Here is a 20,058-nt window from a genome sequence, read left to right as displayed (position 1 = left end):
TTTGCAAAGACATACTGGTGAGGTACTAATGCCAGCCCTGTGTTAGCACTAAGCTAGTCTGGTGTTAATATACAACATGTAGCTGGACTTGTACAGGCATTAACCCTTCCAGTTGCTAAGACATACTGATGAGGTACCATGTACAATGCCAGCCCTGTATTAGTACTAGTCTAGTATTAACATAGCCCTGATGCAAGCATTAACCCATCCTGTTGCTAACACATGCTGGTAATGTGTTAACTAAGGCCAACCCAGTTAAAACCATGCTGACCCTGTGTTAGCACCGAGCTTGCCTAATGTACTTTCCCTCTATGATTTGTGGTTCTACTTCTAGCCAAGTGTCAAAAAGCTATGCTGTGATATACAAACATTCAAACACCTACTAGTATTAATATGCTTAGAAGTAATAAGTGTTTGAACTTTAAGTAAACTCTCAATTTTGGAAAATAGTCAAAAATGAGAAAGTTTCACTGTGCATTTAAACAGTTATTTTTGGAGAGTTTAGAGTTAACAGCTGTGGGAGCTTTTAAAATATTTTACCTACCACCATCAAACAAAAAATGCTAGTGTAGCAGAGTATTATTTTGATTGGTAGGATTCTTGGCAGGGCAAGCTCTGCTGGATAATGTTATGTGTTAACTGAGACAAACAACACAGTCTGAGATGTTTGTACGGGTATTGACACCAACAAGTGTAAGCTTCAGATTGTTATTTTGAGCAAAGTGTTTCAATCTATATGTACATCAAGTCTTATACAAGTCTAGTTTGAGAAATTCATACCATTAAGAATTTCATTTAGCTATATAGATTTTTCAACAGAAAAAAAAGTCTGGCAAAATATAAAGGGACAAAAATCATTTGATTTCTCATTTGACATTTTAGTTATAGCGTAGGTTAAATAGTGTATAAAGGGAACAGATCCTACCTACGGACATACAGTGGAAAATTTTGGTAAAATCTTCTGTGTTTAGTTTTGAAATAGTTGTAAGCACATGGATAGATTTTGTCAATTGCTCACGTTATCCTTCAACAGCACAAGACAGACACTAAAAATAGTATGCAATCATGTCTTGTTGAAAACAACTATTATCTGAAACTTGGTAAGATAAAATGTTCTGTTAAAGAGAGTTTGTAAAAAGCTGACATTTTGTGATGAACCCTTCATTCGGATCATAAACTGTCACAATTCTGCAACATTCAGTTCTAGGACAATCTTCTTTGGATACCTGACTTTTAAGTATTCTTTTTTTTTATAAAAAGATGGAGAATCTTCTGAAATGCCATACAGCCTTCACAAGGCTATGAAAATATACAGATATTGACTTGAAAAAATGTTTTGATAGAATTCAATATGAGCATAGATTGTCTTGTTATATGAGAAACATGATATAATTTTCACAATTTTTGAAAAAGAATCAAATTGAAATGAGATAACGTTGTGAGAAGGAAGTAACCCTATGGTGTATACATACTTGAGATGACATTTATCTAGAAGTCTATGGAGAGTGTGTTGGAATTTAGAAGGGAGATTAGTTTCAGAATTGACAGGCCTGTGGGTGAATGATATCACACAGATCCATCACCCTGTCTGATTCTAACATTTCTAACTGGGAGAATTCCCATCGTATCTCATTAATTATACATACATCAAGGATATTTCAGCATAGATTTTGTTTTGATTTGCAAAATATTGTTCAGATGTCAGAATTTGCCATATGCTTATACTTTTCTGCTAAGAAATTTTGATCAGAAATTTTGAGTCTTAGAAAATGATTCAATGATTCAATTCCAGGTTGAACGATATTCCATCAAGGATTTTTGTGTGTGTGTGAATTTTGCTTTTAAGAATGTCTGAATTTGTCAAATGGAGAGCCTTTTCAGTATAGACATTTGTATGTTAATAGAAATCTGGGAGTCTTGTAAAGGCCTATGATTCACTGCCAGGTTCAAGGATGTATCATCGAAGATTAGTTGTTTAAAAATGTCAACCTGTAATTGTCAAATGCACTTATTTTTCAGTAAAAATATTGTGATAAGAAATTTTTGAGTCACAAAAGGCCCATTATTCAGTCCCAGCTTCTTGCATATACTGTTTAATTTTATCATTTGAGCAGAAAGGATTAGAGAGGATCATTCATTTGCTGAGGATTAACTTTTTCTGTAACTTTACATAATCCTAATCTGAACTGGGCCTTGACTGTCAAAACAGTGCTATGAGTTAAGACATAGTCGCAAAGATAAGAAACTCATATGTCCGTGGAATGTGTACAGAAAAAATTAGGAATAGACAAAATATGTTTCGGAAATGAGGCGACATTCAATTTTCATGCATGGAGAACACCAGATGTTGAGAGATGACAGAGACTTGATCAGGTGTGATATCCATCGACCAGATTAATGAAGTTGTACTTTTAACACCATGTGATATTGAAATCTAGGTCAGAAAGTTAAAAGGCATATCAGTGGTTACGTGTACCAAATAGTGTCTCAGGTCGTGAACTCTGTAAATGTTGACAACTACAACTTTTTCCAAGTGTTACATGTTGCATTCCTCATTCGTTCAGTTGAAATGACACTAATAGAGAAATAAGTTAACATTTTATAAAAAGTATTGCCATGCAAAATTTGCCACGCTAATTTTGTTGAAATATTCAATTCGTAAATTTACTGTAGAACAAATTTTAGTCAAAGAGATATTTTGTAATAAGTTTTATGTTTGGTCGCAGGGTACAACATTGTATATGTTATTAGTTAGTGATATTCATCAGTTGTTGTTTGAAATCCCACACTGATTCTTCTTCACGAAAGTAATGTCACTTCCTGTCTCCATTTCACTTTGATGCCAATATATGATATATCTCGACCTTTGACCTTAGAGTCCCACTTTTACCTCACAGACTGATGGATTGTTATAATGTGATACTGATAATTCAATGACCCATTATGTCATGTGATTATTTGTCACATGCACTCAGTCCAGGGAAGATCAAGTGAAAAATATGAAATCTGATATTTCCACATCATCAAAACAAGTAATAGGTTTGTTTCGGGGTTGTTGTTTTTTGGGGGGAGGGGGGGGGATGATGGGGAGATTTTATTTTTCACAATACAGTAAATTAGAAATATATTTTATTTTTCAGTATACATGTGGGTATTCATTGGGTAGTAACCCACATTTATCTTGCCTGTGCCTTTTTGTCAAAGAATTGTTATTCAAAATGTCAAGAATTGTACTGATTGATAGGGACTATATTACTTGTTACTTTTGCACTCCTAATCACATTATTTATTGGTAAATGTTATAAATTTGTTGTACAGCTGTTAACATACAGTATAAACTCACTTTGATACTGAAAAATGACTAATTTATGATTTATCAATTGTGTATCCGCCGCCACAACTAACTATAAATCAATAAACTAAGAGTTGGACATGCAGGATGGCATTTCAATGCACTGCACTTATCAAAGTTACAATAAAGCAACCAATTTGATCAGCGCGAGCATCACTTATACTCTTGTGTCAGTCTTTGTCCTGCACTAGAAACAATTCTTTCTTTTTTTGGTGTAATTATAATCCAATTCTGGACAAAAGTGAAAAGATGGTAACGAAAAATATCGGACACTGGTATGAATTTTTTACAGACATTAATTTGTCTTCTGTTCAGATGTTTTTATTTAGCTTACTATAATTATTTTATTTATTACCAGGACTGACTTTTCAGTAGCCAGATTATATTTTTAAAAGTGTAATTATGACTTGATGTATGGTATTTATGATTTAAAGAGAGGAACTATAAAAATAGTCTCAGAATGGTATAGATGCCAATAATACTGTATACTTTACTTACTGTTTCATTGCATTACTAAATATTTAATAGCTGACGTTATTCCCTATTCAGCCTTGAAAAATACAAGTGACGTAAGGGACCTTGTCACTACGAGTCAGAGACAGGTCGTAACAAAACTGACAAGTGCAAATTTACTGAAGTATAGAACTCACATGCATACAGATACGTATACAGATAATAAAGGGGTCACTCAACATTCCCATGTAGTGGGTTATCCAAATTTCTCAAGTGAGGCAGCGAGGTTACTCAATATTTTGGGGTTTTACTGGCAATTCTTCCCTCCTCCCCCTCTCAGGCCAAAAATAATGATGGCTCCCTAAGACCAAAGTGAACACTAGTTATCACTAGTAGTCTTATTCACTTTCAGTGTCAAACGTTGAGTGTTTTCAGAAATTGTGAAGAAATTAAAATAATGTATTGGGTTTTAGATCTACTCAGTTCTGTTTGTTTGCACTTTTACATATGTACAGTTGTCAACTGTAACATTTCTTATCACAGTGCATATACAAATATTTTCATTTAAGAAAAATGTTTTACAGAATTTGAGACTTGTCTACAAACTTTTCAGCTGAGTTTGGTATGAATTTTTTAAGGTTTTCCCGAAAAGTTTTGACAATATTTTCACAGTCTGTGACACAATAATGATAAAAGCACAAAAGAATGTCTTCAAGTTAAGTCTAGGATTTTGAAAATATTGAATCTAGACATCATAAAGTGTTGCATATCAAATATCATTCCTGTGAATAAATTGACGAGTAGTTGGCATGTTGACACATAGCTAATCAGGGTGTAACTCCAAATAACTTATACAAATATCATACCACCAATAATAGACATAATTATCAACAAATAAACTTTATCTATGGGGAATGATTGCAAAGAAAATAACCGGTCTACTTAAGGTGCCATTTTGTTGGTTCTATATAAACAATTATTGGTGTAAGATGCCACAATATGGAAATTACAAAAACATATTTTTGTATGAAATATGACATATGTAGGGGCTTACAAAAACATGCTATTTGCGTCTGTGAATGGTTTGTACGGATCATTTGAGGTTGTCATACTGTGTCGCTGTGATAAATCAATCTTGATGGGAGAATGAGTCGCATGGAGACATCTTGTGTACTGATTCCGAGTCACGGACCATTGGAATGCTGGACATATCAAATGACAGCCATAGATCTCTTTGAAGTTTCACATCACATGGTGGTAAAGCTATAAAACCGATGTCCTCCACATTTGTTCAACAAAATGTGTTTGCGTAACAATAAGCCCACTGTCAAGACATAAAAAAAAAACCAGATATACATCATTTCAATATCCTGTCCTAATGTCAGAGTTTCGGTTGACACTAAACTTTAAGGCATTTGCCAAATTCAGTTTTCAGCCCATAATTTGTATGTGTTGGTAATTATTGCGTTACAGTGAACCAAATACAAATTTGAAAATTGACTGCCCACACATTTCTGGCAAATAACTTTCAAGTTTGCATTTAAAACAAAAATTTCACTAAATACTAACCTTGAAGAATTCGTAAACAAATTTGTAAACATGTAAGTACAGTTACCAGTACTAAAATTCCCAACAAACTTGAAAATTGACTGCCCACAAATTGCTGGTAATAAATTTCAAGTTTGTGTTTGTAATATTAACCTTTTAGGAACTTTAATGAATAAATAGGTGAACATGTAGAGTTACTGAATTTTCTATCTCAAAATTGTGTGAATTTAATATGACTTGTTGCCACTTTCACAAAGTTTCAGGTCATTCACCCAGAGCCAATAGTATCACCTATTACAGCCTGTATTAAAGAGACATATACAGTTGAAAATATCTTCCCATAATTTTTAAAAGTATGTGTATAAAGCAATTTTTACCCTTTATAGGTGATGACCAAATTTTTCAAAAATAGTCATCAAAAGCAAGTCAAATTTACCAATTCAAAAATATTATACTTGTGTTTGCATCATATTTTTTCCAATGTAACATATGCTGTGGTGGTATTTACTTATGAAATGTGTTGAAATATGTAGCTATATAAATGTAACATGCACAGATGTTACATACTGTACTATAAATATATATATTAAGGTATTCCGGTCAGCTACAGCATCTAGACATATTTGTACATTGTATAATAAAGGTCCATAAGAAGAACATTCTGACTTTTATTGACAAGAACGTTAAATTTAAGGTAAAGAATGAATCTTTCTCCAAAATCAGGCATTATATCAAGTCAAGAAACATAATTTCAAAATAATGGAATTTGAAATTTACTGTGCTTTTTTGTCGTTTTTTTAAAAATGTTTTCTTCTGTGAAAACTAGAATTTTGTTCCACCTTGAATTAGACTTTTATATCTACTGCTACAGTTAGGTTGCATAGGGACAATCATTATTCCAAGGTTATATTCAATTTAAAGTAAAAATTAATCTTTCTTCAAAATCAGTCATTATATCGAGTCAAGAAACATAATTTCAAAATAATGGAATTATGAAACTCGAAATTTACTGTTACAGTAATTTGGGGGTTTTTTTACATTTTTTTTTCTTCTGTGAAAACTAGAATTTTGTTCCACCTGGAATGAGACTTTGCTATCTACTGCTACAGTTAGGTTGCATAGGGACAGCCATTATTCCAAGCTTATACTTCTATGAAAACTTTCCCATACTAACCACACATCAACTTAGTAACTCTTTGGGCAGACAGCCAAACCCAAAATTACTTTCTTGGTTTAGTTATTTTTCCCATCCTGTTTTTTTGACTGGGTTGAATCTTTCATGGGTGTTTTTGTTTATTTTCCATAGAAAGGTTATGGAAGCTCTGTCACGCACCATATTCTCAAAGCATAGAGAACATATTTGTTCCCACCATCCATAAACTTCATTGGTTCTTATCCAAACTGACACTTTCCTGGGTGTTTTATTGTTGTGAGTCAAAATGTTAAAAACTGGCATTTCTTGTGAAATTGTGTGTGTCACTGGTGTGCCAAATTGGCTTAGAGGGCACACTGGTCACCACATAGTAAGAGATATGGGAACACCAAACTTTGGTGCGTCAGTGGCACATCAAAATGTCTTAGAAAGCACACTGTTCCACACACTGATTAGGGAAGCTCTGTGACTGTGATATCTTAAATTACAACAAAGTGGTTACACATACATGTAATTCATTCCCACAACACACCACACTGTTGAACAAAACTGAACTAAAGTTTCCATGGGTGTCTTTATACAGTCTTCCATACACTTGGGAGGAAACTCTGTTGCACATAATACTGAAAACAACAGAGTAGTGACACAAACAAACTTTTTGAGTCAAGCTGAACTAAATTTCACAAGTTTGTTGCTACCACCACAAACCATTCTGTTCAATACTTCTGTGAATTATATTACATGTTGTGGTTTCTTTTTCTTTTTGTAGGCGGGAGAGAAGCACTATCATCCATCTTGTTCGAAGTGTGGGCGATGTGGTTATACCTTCAGAGAGGGTGATGAGATGCTGTTGCAAGGTACATTAGGATAATATTCACTTATTCCCAAAATAAATGTTATAGATATCATCTCAGTATATATTTAGATATTATTCTCCAATTGTTGTCTTCATTCAGCCAAGGAATCCATGAGTGACATAAGGGGGCCTTGTAACTTCACTTGAAGTCGAGAATGAGAATTGAAGAAGCCTTTACGTCACAAGTATTTTATGGCTGCATGAAGAAAAATATTAGGAAATAATAAAAAACCTCCACAAGCATAACTTTTTAAAAACATTTGGCAAAATTACGGTAAATTGAATGGTTTGACTTGTGTTTTAACACAATATAATATCACTTTGTAATTTGTCAAATGTTACAATAAAAGCCACAACATAACTATCACACTATTTTGTAAGATACGACAGTCACAGTACGCTATCAGCTACCAGTCATTTAGAAGCCTGTTAGGGCTGAATAACACGATGTATCTTACAGTCTATTGTTGTCAGGATTCCTTGCCTAATCAAAATCATAATGCATTTTATCACCACCAGGTGTTTTGTAGTGTACATATACATCATTAGCAACACAATATGAAACTTGATACTTCTTTAATATTTTAAGGCTGAATATTATACTCATCTGCTTGTTCTACTTACTAAAATTGTGTTCATACACCCAGTTTGTCAAAAATTTGACAGCCTACAAACTTGCATACCACAGATTTGATACATTTGTGGAGCTTGTATCCTGTCCATACGTCAAAAGAACTGTCAACATGCCCAGTACTGAATATGGTATGGAGCTCATGTAGGAAAGTTCAACCTCGGACCATCATGCCTGTAAAACAACCAGAGTCAATGTTAGAGTTGCTGTAGCCTTTACAGTGAATAGCGCCCTCTGGTGGTAGCTATTAGTATAATGCTCAATACATAAAAAAAAAAACATTCTACTTGTAAAAAGAATTAGTTACTTGTGGTCTAAGGTTAAACTTATTTGATAGTCTGAAGGTTAACATGCGTTTATCAACACAATATTTGATGACAAACATTGTTGGACAATTATTGGAAAGTAATGTCAGTAAAGTAAAGATTTTTTTTTGTACTTGTAATTCTTGTGTTATTGATGTTTAAGTTGACATTTGAAAACTGTTGAAATACTACTTGCATTTATATGTTATTTATTACTTTTTCGTCCTGACAGGATCAACAATATGGCACCCGGATTGTAGAAACGCCTTGAATGGAGTCGATCCAAAGGTAAAACCCAGGTTTTGATGAAAATCAGTACATTAACGTATGTACTTTGTTGTAGCTAAATCTCTGGTAAACCAGATATAAACTGGATATTTCTTCCCACAAAAGTACTCAGCTTCTGTACGAATGCCTAATCTTACTTATTGATAACTTTAAGGTTACTAATAATGATATGAAAATAACTATTTAAAAAAATACTTTTAAAAAATTACTTACTGTAGATTTTAATGGTAGTGGATAGGAATTCATATCTAAAAATACTAGAAATCAAGTTGAAGTATGCGTAGTGTAAACTATACCCTACTGAAATGATGCTGATATGCCAACACTGTAATTCTGAAATTTCAAATATAAAATTTTGAAGAAGAAAAAAACATGCACTATTTGTGTAATATGATAGATACCTTGTAGTGTTATAAATTAACTGCATCTTCAAGTAGCAGATTGTCATATATTTAAATCAGTAAATGAGGTCATTTGGGGTTTGGTAGCATGATAGTTTGCAAGTTCTGGTTGGTTCCATTCTTTCTTACCCCATTACATGAACTCTGTCATCCTTAAACTTTCTTTCCCTACCACTGAGCATGTTTTTAATTCGTACATAATGCATGTAAAGCGAAACACAAACAACAAATACTAGCAATAAAGTACAATTTTTATTTCCATTATTTGATTCTCATGTCACGTCTGTAGTCAACAATCCATCTGTGACAAAAATTTCTGTAGATGGTGCCCTCTAGTGGTGGCTATTGGTATAGTGCTCTACACATTGAAAATAAACTAGTTGTAAAAAGAATGGCACTTTTTCTTGCATTTTGTACACTTTTCTCATAAGGTACTTCATCTACTGTCACTAGAATTGTTATTATGGACATGAGGGTCAGAAATTATCAATTGTATGCATGTATTTTATTTTAGAGTATGTTACATATATCAGTTGCGCCTCTGTAACATATATTAGCACAGATACACTACATGTACAGTCACATTTTCTGAATGTATCACCACACCATATTTACCCCTTGATAATGTCTTGAAAAACTACATGTGTAAGACTGTAAGATATCTTGTGTCGTTTTAGCCTTCATCTGCCTGCTCTTCGGAGGGGTAATTATTGGGCCAAGGAGGGCCCTCTCATCAGCCTTCCCCTGAGAGGGGTAAGGCCAATGAGGGCGCTCCAACACAGGATATCGTACAGACTATATGTGTAGCAACAATATTCCCATGAATTGTTGAAACTGTCATTATTTTGCTTCTGTGTCACGTTGAAAATCATAAATATTTATCGCCCACGACATCAAAACAACAAACATTATCTTCATGTCACTCAAAACATCAAATTCACAAACCATCAAGTACACACAACACATCTGAAGCAATGTCATGGTCAAATATGTAATTCAAAACAAAATGGCAGATAATTTTGCATAAAATTTTTTGATCTTGATTTCACAAAATCAAAAACCTTATCAAAAAAGCTGTGATGATAACTTTAAGTGCAAATTGTTATTTGGAAAAATTCTGTAGAACTTTTTTAAGACAAAAAAATTGAAAGGGAGCCCTCAGGAGGCAAGAACAGTATAATTGGAGATTTTTATTCAGTGCTTGAAATCTAAGGAATATGATATTTTTCAGAATTTAATTTCTTGCAAAAAAGTACAAAAACAACAGAAATGATCCCTTGAATTTGAAAAACTGACACAAACAATAACACATAAAAAAAGTCCAGTAACACTACCATACATACTTACACACCCAACATGACCCCCACTGCGTGCATGACAACAGTTGCCATAACAACCCATATGCCATAAACTAACTAACTCATATTATGATTGTTATTATTACCATCCTCTTTACAGTACTTTACATTTTCACCCACCTCTATCAAAGAGAACGCTAAACAGTTTGACTACAGCAGACATAGCCGAAAGGTTGGTATAGTAGGAATGGATGTGTGTAAACCCCTCAAAACTATCATCTTTTGGAATAACCCTATTGTTTTCCCATTAGAGGTTTATCTATTATGGATTTTATAGGGGTGTTAAGGTTGCGGAAGTAGTGAATATGTTAGAGTGATAGTTATGCTGTTGTAATTACATCGGATTCCACGTTTTGATTTTGATGTTGTAAATTACACTCTTCAGCTCAAATCAGCACATGACAACACATGTCATGAGTGTGTGATAGCATACCTGATTTTGAAAATACAATTTTCTGTTTTAGACTATGTTACTTGGTTCCTGAAAAAATATGCAGTCACCCAAAATTGAAATTACACATTTATGATATTATAATTTTATTAATTATGAAAAAAAAATATTTCAGGTTTATGTTATACACACAACCTATCTTGCATCAACTTAATGAGATTTATAAAAATGATCCAAAAATGGTTACTAAAAGTAACAAAATTTAGACTTACATTTTCTATCAACAGAATCACTTGGCAAATATAACCAAGTTTACAGTTAAATATTTCATCAGATGCAATTATCAAATGTTTTTCTATTTGATTTATAGATTTTTGTTGTATTGTTTTCAATGGTTTGTTACTTTCTTCCTACTGAACTAATTGAAATCTAAGAATATTTTGACTACAAACACCAACACTTCTCATACAACTTTTGTGACGTATGAAACACCAGTCTACAGAGTACACTCTTGTTGTATAAACATCAAAATTTTGCCTTCAAATTATTTGATTTTATTTGATTTTATTTGGCAAAAAATATTCACGAAACAAAAAAACAAAAACGGAAATAACACTACAGCTTTCACAAACAAACAAATACAGCATGGAATACCTTATACATCAATCTGAATATTCTGAAGTAGATTTCTTATATTTATAGTGTCAATTCTAAGCTTGTCGAATTTACAAGAGTTGCAGAAAAAGGTTGCCCAATTTCCCAAGTGTTGCGGAGAAATCTTATTGCATGATTGTGAAGCAAAAACATGATTGTGAACTTGCAGCAAATTTGTGAAGTCTATGCAGTAAATGACATGTAAATCTATCACATTATATATGTTATGAAATTTGTTGGTGAAAACTAATGTAACAGTTCATTGAAAAAGATTGTAGTTTGCAGATGGCAGACAGTTGTAACAGCTATTTAAAAAAACAATGAAGTTTGGTGATGGGTCTCCTAATACTGTGATTATCATAATTGAGTCCACAGAAACTAAATAATCAAAATATCTAATATTTAATAAACCTATTTTGACAGTATAAATCCACACCAAGACTGTCCACATCTGACACCAGCCCCAGTTATCTGTCTGTGTCTTCACCGGAATGTAAATCAGGAAGTCCGTCGACTCCTAACATCAATCAAACCTATCTTTCACCAAAATATGCTGGTGGATATGTCTACCCACGTACACCCACTTCACCAGAACCTCCCAAGACACAGAACTTTCATAGACCAGGTAAGGTCGTGTATAGCAGGGAATCATGGGAATGTTATGCTACAGTAGGGTATAGGGTAAGTGTTTGAATGTAACAAACAGGGAAATGAGACCCTTTGGATTCGATTGAGTGCAAGAATTGAGTACTAACAACAACTCTCTCCCCATACTGATAAAAGAAGTCTTATCCTGGCGTGAAAATGTTCTGTAAAAATGAAATGAATGCAGCAATAAGAAGTAGATTACTTGTCAACAAGTTTGGCAAGTTTGTGTACTTTTCCATTTGTTTGAGATTTATATTAATTCATAACTGCTATTCCATGCATGTTGTGACATCTTTTCTATCTTTGTCTGATATACCTTGCTTACTTTTTATGCTTGCCAATTAGTCTATATGCATGGACAACTCTGAATATATTATATGGTATTATTACGGGTTTAATGAGTATATGCTAAGGTTGCTGGGTTGTACATGTATTGTACATTTTGATAGTGGGTATGATTGGTTCAGTGTTTTGGAAATGGGCTCAGTGGGTATGAAATGCATATGAAGTTGGCCCAGTGCGTATGATATGGGTATGCAGTTGGCATAGTGGGTATGAAATGGGCTCAATGGCTATGAAATGCATATGAAGTTGGCCCAGTGTATATGATATGGATATGGAGTTGGCACAGTGGGTATGAAATGGGTTCAATGGCTGTGAAATGCATATGAAATGGGCCCAGTGTGTATGATATGGGTATAGAGTGGGCCCAGTGGGTATGAAATGGGCTCAATGGCTGTGAAATGCATATGAAATGAACTCAAAGGGAATGAAGTGGGCGCTGTCAATATGAAATGGGTATGAAATGGGCTCAGTAGGTATGAAAATGTCATACCCACTGAATATGTATATGAAATGGGCTTAGTGGGTGTGCAATGTATATGAGGATAATGTAAATGTTAGAAAGCATTTGCTGGCATTCTTTTATTCACAAAGTTAAGGGGTAAGGTTAAAGCCAGTATTCTATCTTAAAGTGATAAATATATTGCTTTATATTAATTGATTATTATTTTTATTTTTTCCTTCTCTTTTTCTGCTTATCTCTCTACTTCTGTGCATCGTATGTTTTAATGTATGTCTTTTCCAAGCCAGACTACATCTACTCTGGTAATGTTATGTTCCATTGAATGTCTTTTTTCTTTTTTTGTCCACTGTGAATCCAGCATGTTAAAATAATATAAGAATGCATGTTCCCTCCTATCAGTATGTTGTGCCCTGGAATCTGTATAATACAGAGATAATAATTCATTTTAAAATTTAATGCAATGTCAAAGTTCTTCTTTTTTTAAATTTATCAAATGTTGCATTGTGACAAGTGAAAATGAATGTCATTATGAGTAAATAGTAGATTTAGTTAAAAATAACAATTGAATTGATTCAAATTGAAATAGACATGAAACTAACGAGAAAGCATCAATTGTACACATAACTCAATCATGAATTTGACATTTTGATTGAATGGTAAATAGTTCCGATGTTTTGGTTATTGACTTCGCATCTTTTCTGATCAGACATAAAATAAAGATTGATTGCAGTGTAACTATAAAGTCTGAGTTTGTAGCGAGTGTGTGAGGTTTGTTGTGTTCTTCATCTGGAATATTTCCACATCCCAGATCAGTTTGTGAGATTTTACATGAACGTAAGTACAAAGGTGATGAATTAGTGTGTTTGGTGCCTGAAGTTTTAAGCAACTAAACTTTGACCTTTATGTAACCATAGCAACAATTTAACAGCTGTGTTATACATCACAAATTATGAATAACTTTGATCCTTCTTAGTTCATCCTCAATTTCTTTCCTCTACCAACTTTTAAGTTTTTAATTATTTCAACCGTATTTAGCATTCTTTCAGATTTGTTATAATTAACTTTTCATAACAGTTTATTTATATTTACTTTAATCTGATTTATTTACCTGGTGATTTTCTTTTAATCATAGTTTATTAATTTATCTTATTTCTTTTTTGACTCATGCTCACAACAGAAAAAGAATTTTCCTTCAGTGACACACCGATATTAAAGACAACGCCACCCAAAGGTCGACCAGGTATAAAACTCAGTCTAGAGTGCTTGGTTTTTGTGATTCGATCAGTATTGATCAAATGTTTGATTTTCTATTGCTTCCTAAGACAACAAATAATTATTAATAAAATAAATGCTTTTTGCTTAAAAAGCAAGCTTTGGTGTGGTACTAATCTGCAGGTTCTTACCTGTTGCCATGGCAATGATCTGCGTACATTCCAACAGGGAATGAGACATCTAATTCAGACTAACTAGCAAGCTGTTGATGCAGTGAAATGTACAACTCGGTTCATCTGATGTCACATGTGAAATGTGTGTCATAGTTGTAAATTACCATCACCAAACTAAGTCACACATGATGACTACACCCTAGGAAAACAAAACTCATTAAGGGACAATTGTGTAACTTCACACAGGCTCAATAAGCAAACTTTGTTCATAGACTGAAACCCCCTCTCCCTCCCCCTAAATGAACATCCACAAGTGCGACATTGACAAATTTACATATGATGTAAACCATGGTGAAAATTGTAGCAGTCACACCCCTACGATCTATTCAATGTAAAAACATGGTAAACACACTAGAAACCCAGCACTGTATCACATTAGCAGTAAATTGTAATCAACTTATCAGAATCTCAGTAGTAAATACAGAACATGTTATCATTGAAGGTATGAAAGTTTTCAAAATTTGATTTGAAGTGCGAAAATTAAGTTCAGCAGTTGCATTGAAGCCACGACCCCACCCTCCAAAGGAACGAATGTTGTTTATTGAACTTGTGTGATATTGTGCGATTGTCCTTAAATTTGTAAACAGAGAAATGACAAGCTGTAGAACTCCTTTTAATAGCTTCAATTTTATGTATGTACATGTATATGCATTTATAAAAGAGGTTCATCTCAGTAATAACATCGATAATTAGCTTTCTCTGAAGTTTGGCCTCCATATTTATATATTTCAATTATATTTGCTAAAGTTGAAAATGTGTGACACATATTGCATTTGCAATGTCAGATGAACCTTGGTGTAATGCCTCTATGCACATTTAGATGTACCGGTAGTCTAAATGTCCATTGTAAAGCTTTCTACATTGTGTGTGTGTGTGTGTGTGTGCTCAAAGCTATATGCATGTAGGATTGCACTTAGATTTTACATGACATGAATTGACTTGACCAGGTTGTAGCTTGACATGCCTTACAGCCTTCTTTGCACTCACAGTCTTGTAGTTAGACTGCCTTCTGCTTACAGCAGTTTAGTTGCATTGCATTAGGCTTTGCACATACAGCAGGCTTGTACTTTTTATGGAGCTAGATCTCAAGCTACAAAAATACCTGTAAAATTGAAGGCTTTGTACACCATATGCCAGTTTATATAAGAAATACAAAAGATTTGATAGTTTGGCAACTAGGGGTGCTGTTCAGATACAGAATTAAGACTGGGCCCTGACAGTTGAGTGATATGGCCTCCTTTGAAGAAAAAAAAAATTCTTGGTGTTTTGCTGCCAAAGTTGGTAGCATTCTCAACCATTCAAAATACATCAGCTAAGTTTGATTGATATCAAGTAATTGTAAGGAACACACAGCTGTCTTTAGCAACATTGTGTGTTGACTGACTCTTGTACTGCCATGTGATTTTAGCCTCCGGGGCACCCTCTTGTGATATATTGAACATGATTGCAAGGTGGGAACTGTGAACAAAATTATGACAAGAAATTATGACAGTCATAATACAATAACTTGCAGTACAGCTCAAAATGTTATCAAATATTTAAAAAAATTATCAAAATATACAAATTTGTATCCAGTTTGCTTGCAAGTATACACTCTGTAGTAATGGAGCTGTAAAACCAACATCATTTCCAGTCTTGTCTATGTTTGTAATATTGTCAAGTATCACTGTTTTACTTTGTTTGTTTGTTTGTGTTTCTAGTGTCTTACTATGAGATCTTCAAAAAAAGGCCCACAGGCCACATAGACAAAGAAATGTCTAACGAGCTGGTCAAGATGTCGCGATTTCCTGGTGGTACCAAACCACCACCAAACCAAGTACCAAAAATAGAGAGAGAGGACTGGCCTGCCCCGCCAGCACCCATCAGCATTGGTAGAATCAAAGCCAAGTCCATGACCGATGTGGACGGGGACAACGAAGACCGTTTTAAGAAGAAAGTCGAGAAAGAAGTAGATAAAGTGAAATCGCCCCTTGGGAAGGAGATTCTCAAAGAGAAATTGGTCGAGGAGAAGCAAAAAGCAGAACATATGGATCCACGAAATGCCTCCCGTGCTCCGTCAGCTGACCATGAGCCACATATAAAGACTAGATACGATACATCAATGTATGCAGGTAGGTGTCTTCAAGTTCATATTTTTGCTCAGTTAAGGTCAAAGGTCATGTTCAGAATTCAGTAGTCAAAATTAGCAGTACTACTTTACCATATTTTACCATATAATTTTTATGACTAGTCCCATATGTAAACCTTTCTTAACAAAACACAGTGATAACCAAATACAAATGTTACTCAGTTGATGAATTTATTTGTATTTATTTGAAATGTTGAGTGTGTTCCTGTATTTGATGTGAAAGTCGCATCATTTGTGGCATTTGTATGGATGATCGTTGATTCAAATGACTCGATGAACATCAAGTTTATGATAATGTTTGAAACTGTTGATGATACGTGTTGTACAGTTATCTATAACTGTTCTGTACTAGTGCTGTATTAGGGTGTCTGTACTCAATTCTATTGTTTCTCATCATAAAACCTTGAAAGTGATGGGTTGGTCGGTTGGTTAAAAATATGAAAAAAGTGAAGCATGTGTACATGATGATGATACTTTCATTTCATAATCAGACTTTATGGCCTGTGAGTAACTTACAAATAACAATTAAAATCAAGGAAACTTTGACCCAATTTTGTTTTATTAAAGTTACTAAATCTCGGCAATGAATGATACATGCTCATGGGGTCACTATTAGACAATCAGTGATGTTGGTGATATTTTTGTAATCCTGCCACAGAGGGCAACATTAAAAAAAATATATATATATTGCCAGAGTGGAAAAAATATAGGATTGATTGCGTCATGAGAAACATAGAATTAGGTATGACTGCTTTAATTCCATTCAGTTTGTTTTAATGAATGAATGAATTCAACCACTAAATTCTTATTTTCCTCCTTTTCAAATACACAGTAAAAATGGAAGGGCCACTTTCAATGTATATTTTTTTACAGCAAGGATATTTGAATTTTAATGATGGTACAGATGTACTGTAGTTTAGCTGCAGCAATGCATGCACTGGTTTTTAGTGTACATGCTGCAGTAACAATTTCAAAAGGACAAGAAATTTGCAATATTGGTAGTCCGATAATATTGCAGCATGTATTTGGGGGAGCTGGCTGCCTTTGGGATGAGGCATTATAATGTAGCTTACTTGTACTACTTTGCTGGGTGAAGAAGGCGCAAACAGCCAACCTATTAGATAAAGGACTCCAGACACTGCAGCCTATCAAGTTCTTGAAGCAGTTCTCTCTATTTTCAACCCTTTCACAAATGTTAAACGTTAGGCAAAAAAAAAAAAAACTGTTTCTGGTCAGCACTTGCATCACTTAAATGCCCTCTTGTTTTTTCTATGTCTGTCCAGCCCATGCAGTCTACAAATCCGGGAGAAACACAAAAATAATTCTCCCTACTTCAGTGAAGACAACTGCAAAGCCAATCTTCAACAAGCAAATGATATCTGCCCCACATACACACTTGCTCTAAAGTACTAAATAAAAAGAACAGTAACTGTCATAAATAGTAGATTGAGTGACAGGTTTGTTGAGAAGAAAAAAAATTGCATAGTCGCACAATTTTAGACAATGTGTCATGACCAGAAACAATTTTTTTTTTGGCCTTACTCTAAACTATTTTTGCCAAAATGTTCTCATTTCATTGAACAGCAGTTGTTTTTATCAAATGTTGATTTTATTTAAACTAATTACATTGTAAGACAAACAATATTTTAAATAAATGTTTTGACAGCGAATTTTTTTTTTTTAAATGAACTTTTTTTAAACAGAAAAATGTTGATATTTAGCATGATTTGTGAAAGGAGTTCTGCCAAAAGTACTGCAATAATGATTCTTACTTTTAAACTTAAAACAAGAGACACTGGGAGAGCCAACAGATATCAGCAATAACTTGCCTTTGGAACAACTTCTTGTATTTCTATGTATAAAAAGTGAATATTGTCTGGTGTTTTCACTCTGAAAGTGTACATCCTGTGCTTGCAATATGCTATGCTGTTAGGTATATACATTTATATAAGCTCACATTGTTTGCTTGTCTTATTGCACAGAACTTTTATGTCTCATAATGCATCATTTCCATGGTGACGGTCAGCCGTGAGGTCAAAGGGCAAAGTTCAGAGGAAGACGCTGGAGGGATGATCTATGTATCTAGTGATAGAGTTAATATATCTGTGTGGATACACTGGTGATCTATTTGTAACTCATAAATGTTGCATTGTTTTTCTCTTTTTTTTATCTCTCTCTCATCTCATCAACTATCAAATCACCTGACATCATCTAGTCCCTCTGTACGAACCAAAGTCAGCAGGTGGGTTGACCTTGATGAAGCTGTAGTGATTTTAGAGTAGTTACCATGGCAACAATAAAATTGATGCTACATTTCTTGTAGATATTATGAACAGCTGTTGTAGATAAGGCAATTACAGTGTAGTCCAAAATCCATGGAAAAGTTAATTACCATGGCAACCATAAATTGATACATTTATTGTAGATTTTATGAACATCTGTAATAGATAGTGTAGTTTGTAAGTATATGGAAAAGTTATCTAACTAAGTACAGTATTATAGGAATACAGGGATAACAAACATTTTAGTGTTTTGTACAAAAGTTTCAAAAACATTTGAGAGAAAAATGACTGAAGTTTAATTCAACTTAAATTGTGGCATTTCTGGTTTCGGAAGGAGATTTAAAGATATTGCTTCATGAAAGGTAATTTGTATCAAATGTGTTTCCTCATTACTGTCACCAAAAACACTAGGCTTTTGCAGATGACAGAATGCATGTGCCACTTAATAAGCCTGTCAGTATTTTTATGTTTGATCGAAAACTCTTACTAGAAAAAAGTGTCAAATATTTATTTTCAGTCTAGATGACACTTTCCGTATTTAGATTTAAGCTTTCATGTATGATAATTTATGATAATTTACGATAAGTTATGCATATGTTGTAAATTATGTTGCCATTTTTATAGTTTCTGTAAAAAAAAGCATTAATATTACAAAGGAATGCAAAATTAACATCTCGACTAACACAAATATTTGCATAATATACCATCCCCCATTTCAGCCCCCCTCCCCTCAAACACGAATCAAGTCCAACATTTGAAAAAAGTCATTAGCATTATCCACTGTCAATTTATTGGTGAGAAGAGTAACAAACAAACATACTAAATCATCTTTTCTCTCAGCTAGAAAAGAATAACCTTTAACCCCCTTTATTAGACTTCCAGAACATTCCATTACATTTGTGAGGAAGCAAGGTTTCCTTTATATTGTCCATACTCAGCAATCCTTTAAATCCTGGAAATTTAATACGGAATTCTTCCATGTTGTATAAATGGAGGGATGTAAAAGTTTCAACTTGTGTTAACGGTTAATTTCCATATCATTGCAATGCAAAAACTTAAACATTCCATAATATTCTTTGTGTTTTTTCTTATTTGCATATTGTAACCATGTCAACCCATGCATGACATATTTTTTTCATGACCTGCATGCACCTGCATCTGACCTTTCACCCCAAGGGCCAAGACTTACTTCAGTCTTTAACTTCGATTGTGAGTATATGGAAAACACAAGACTGCTCCATGCAGTGGCTTTCAGTGCGATAGCCTTACTGATAAAAATTAACAATTTTATAAATTTAAAAAAAAAAGCTGAAAACTAATACTGTACTAAATGTTCTAGATTATACTTAAGATTTTTTTT

The 20,058-nt window shown here is 33.7% G+C and overlaps 1 protein-coding gene across 4 annotated transcripts in view; it reads left to right on the top strand.

Moving 5' to 3' along the window:
- LOC144446960 (actin-binding LIM protein 1-like) overlaps positions 1–20,058 on the top strand; it is a 77,732-nt gene that overhangs the window by 37,083 nt on the left and 20,591 nt on the right. The window contains exons 8-16 of one of the 4 annotated variants that reach the window (XM_078136820.1): positions 7,276–7,363; positions 8,531–8,586; positions 10,446–10,517; positions 11,814–12,015; positions 12,236–12,250; positions 14,021–14,083; positions 15,989–16,399; positions 18,632–18,658; positions 19,875–19,907. In XM_078136820.1, the coding sequence (XP_077992946.1) occupies positions 7,276–7,363; positions 8,531–8,586; positions 10,446–10,517; positions 11,814–12,015; positions 12,236–12,250; positions 14,021–14,083; positions 15,989–16,399; positions 18,632–18,658; positions 19,875–19,907 (967 nt within the window). The remainder of the gene's footprint in view (positions 1–7,275; positions 7,364–8,530; positions 8,587–10,445; positions 10,518–11,813; positions 12,016–12,235; positions 12,251–14,020; positions 14,084–15,988; positions 16,400–18,631; positions 18,659–19,874; positions 19,908–20,058) is intronic. The other 3 variants (XM_078136819.1, XM_078136823.1, XM_078136822.1) reach the window with 3 other exon arrangements.

This window comes from Glandiceps talaboti, chromosome 15 (genome assembly GCF_964340395.1).
Source record: "Glandiceps talaboti chromosome 15, keGlaTala1.1, whole genome shotgun sequence".
In the NCBI taxonomy this organism is placed as follows: domain Eukaryota; kingdom Metazoa; phylum Hemichordata; class Enteropneusta; family Spengelidae; genus Glandiceps; species Glandiceps talaboti.
Note: the sequence above shows the minus strand (reverse complement) of the source record. Positions and strands in the feature narration are given on the sequence as shown.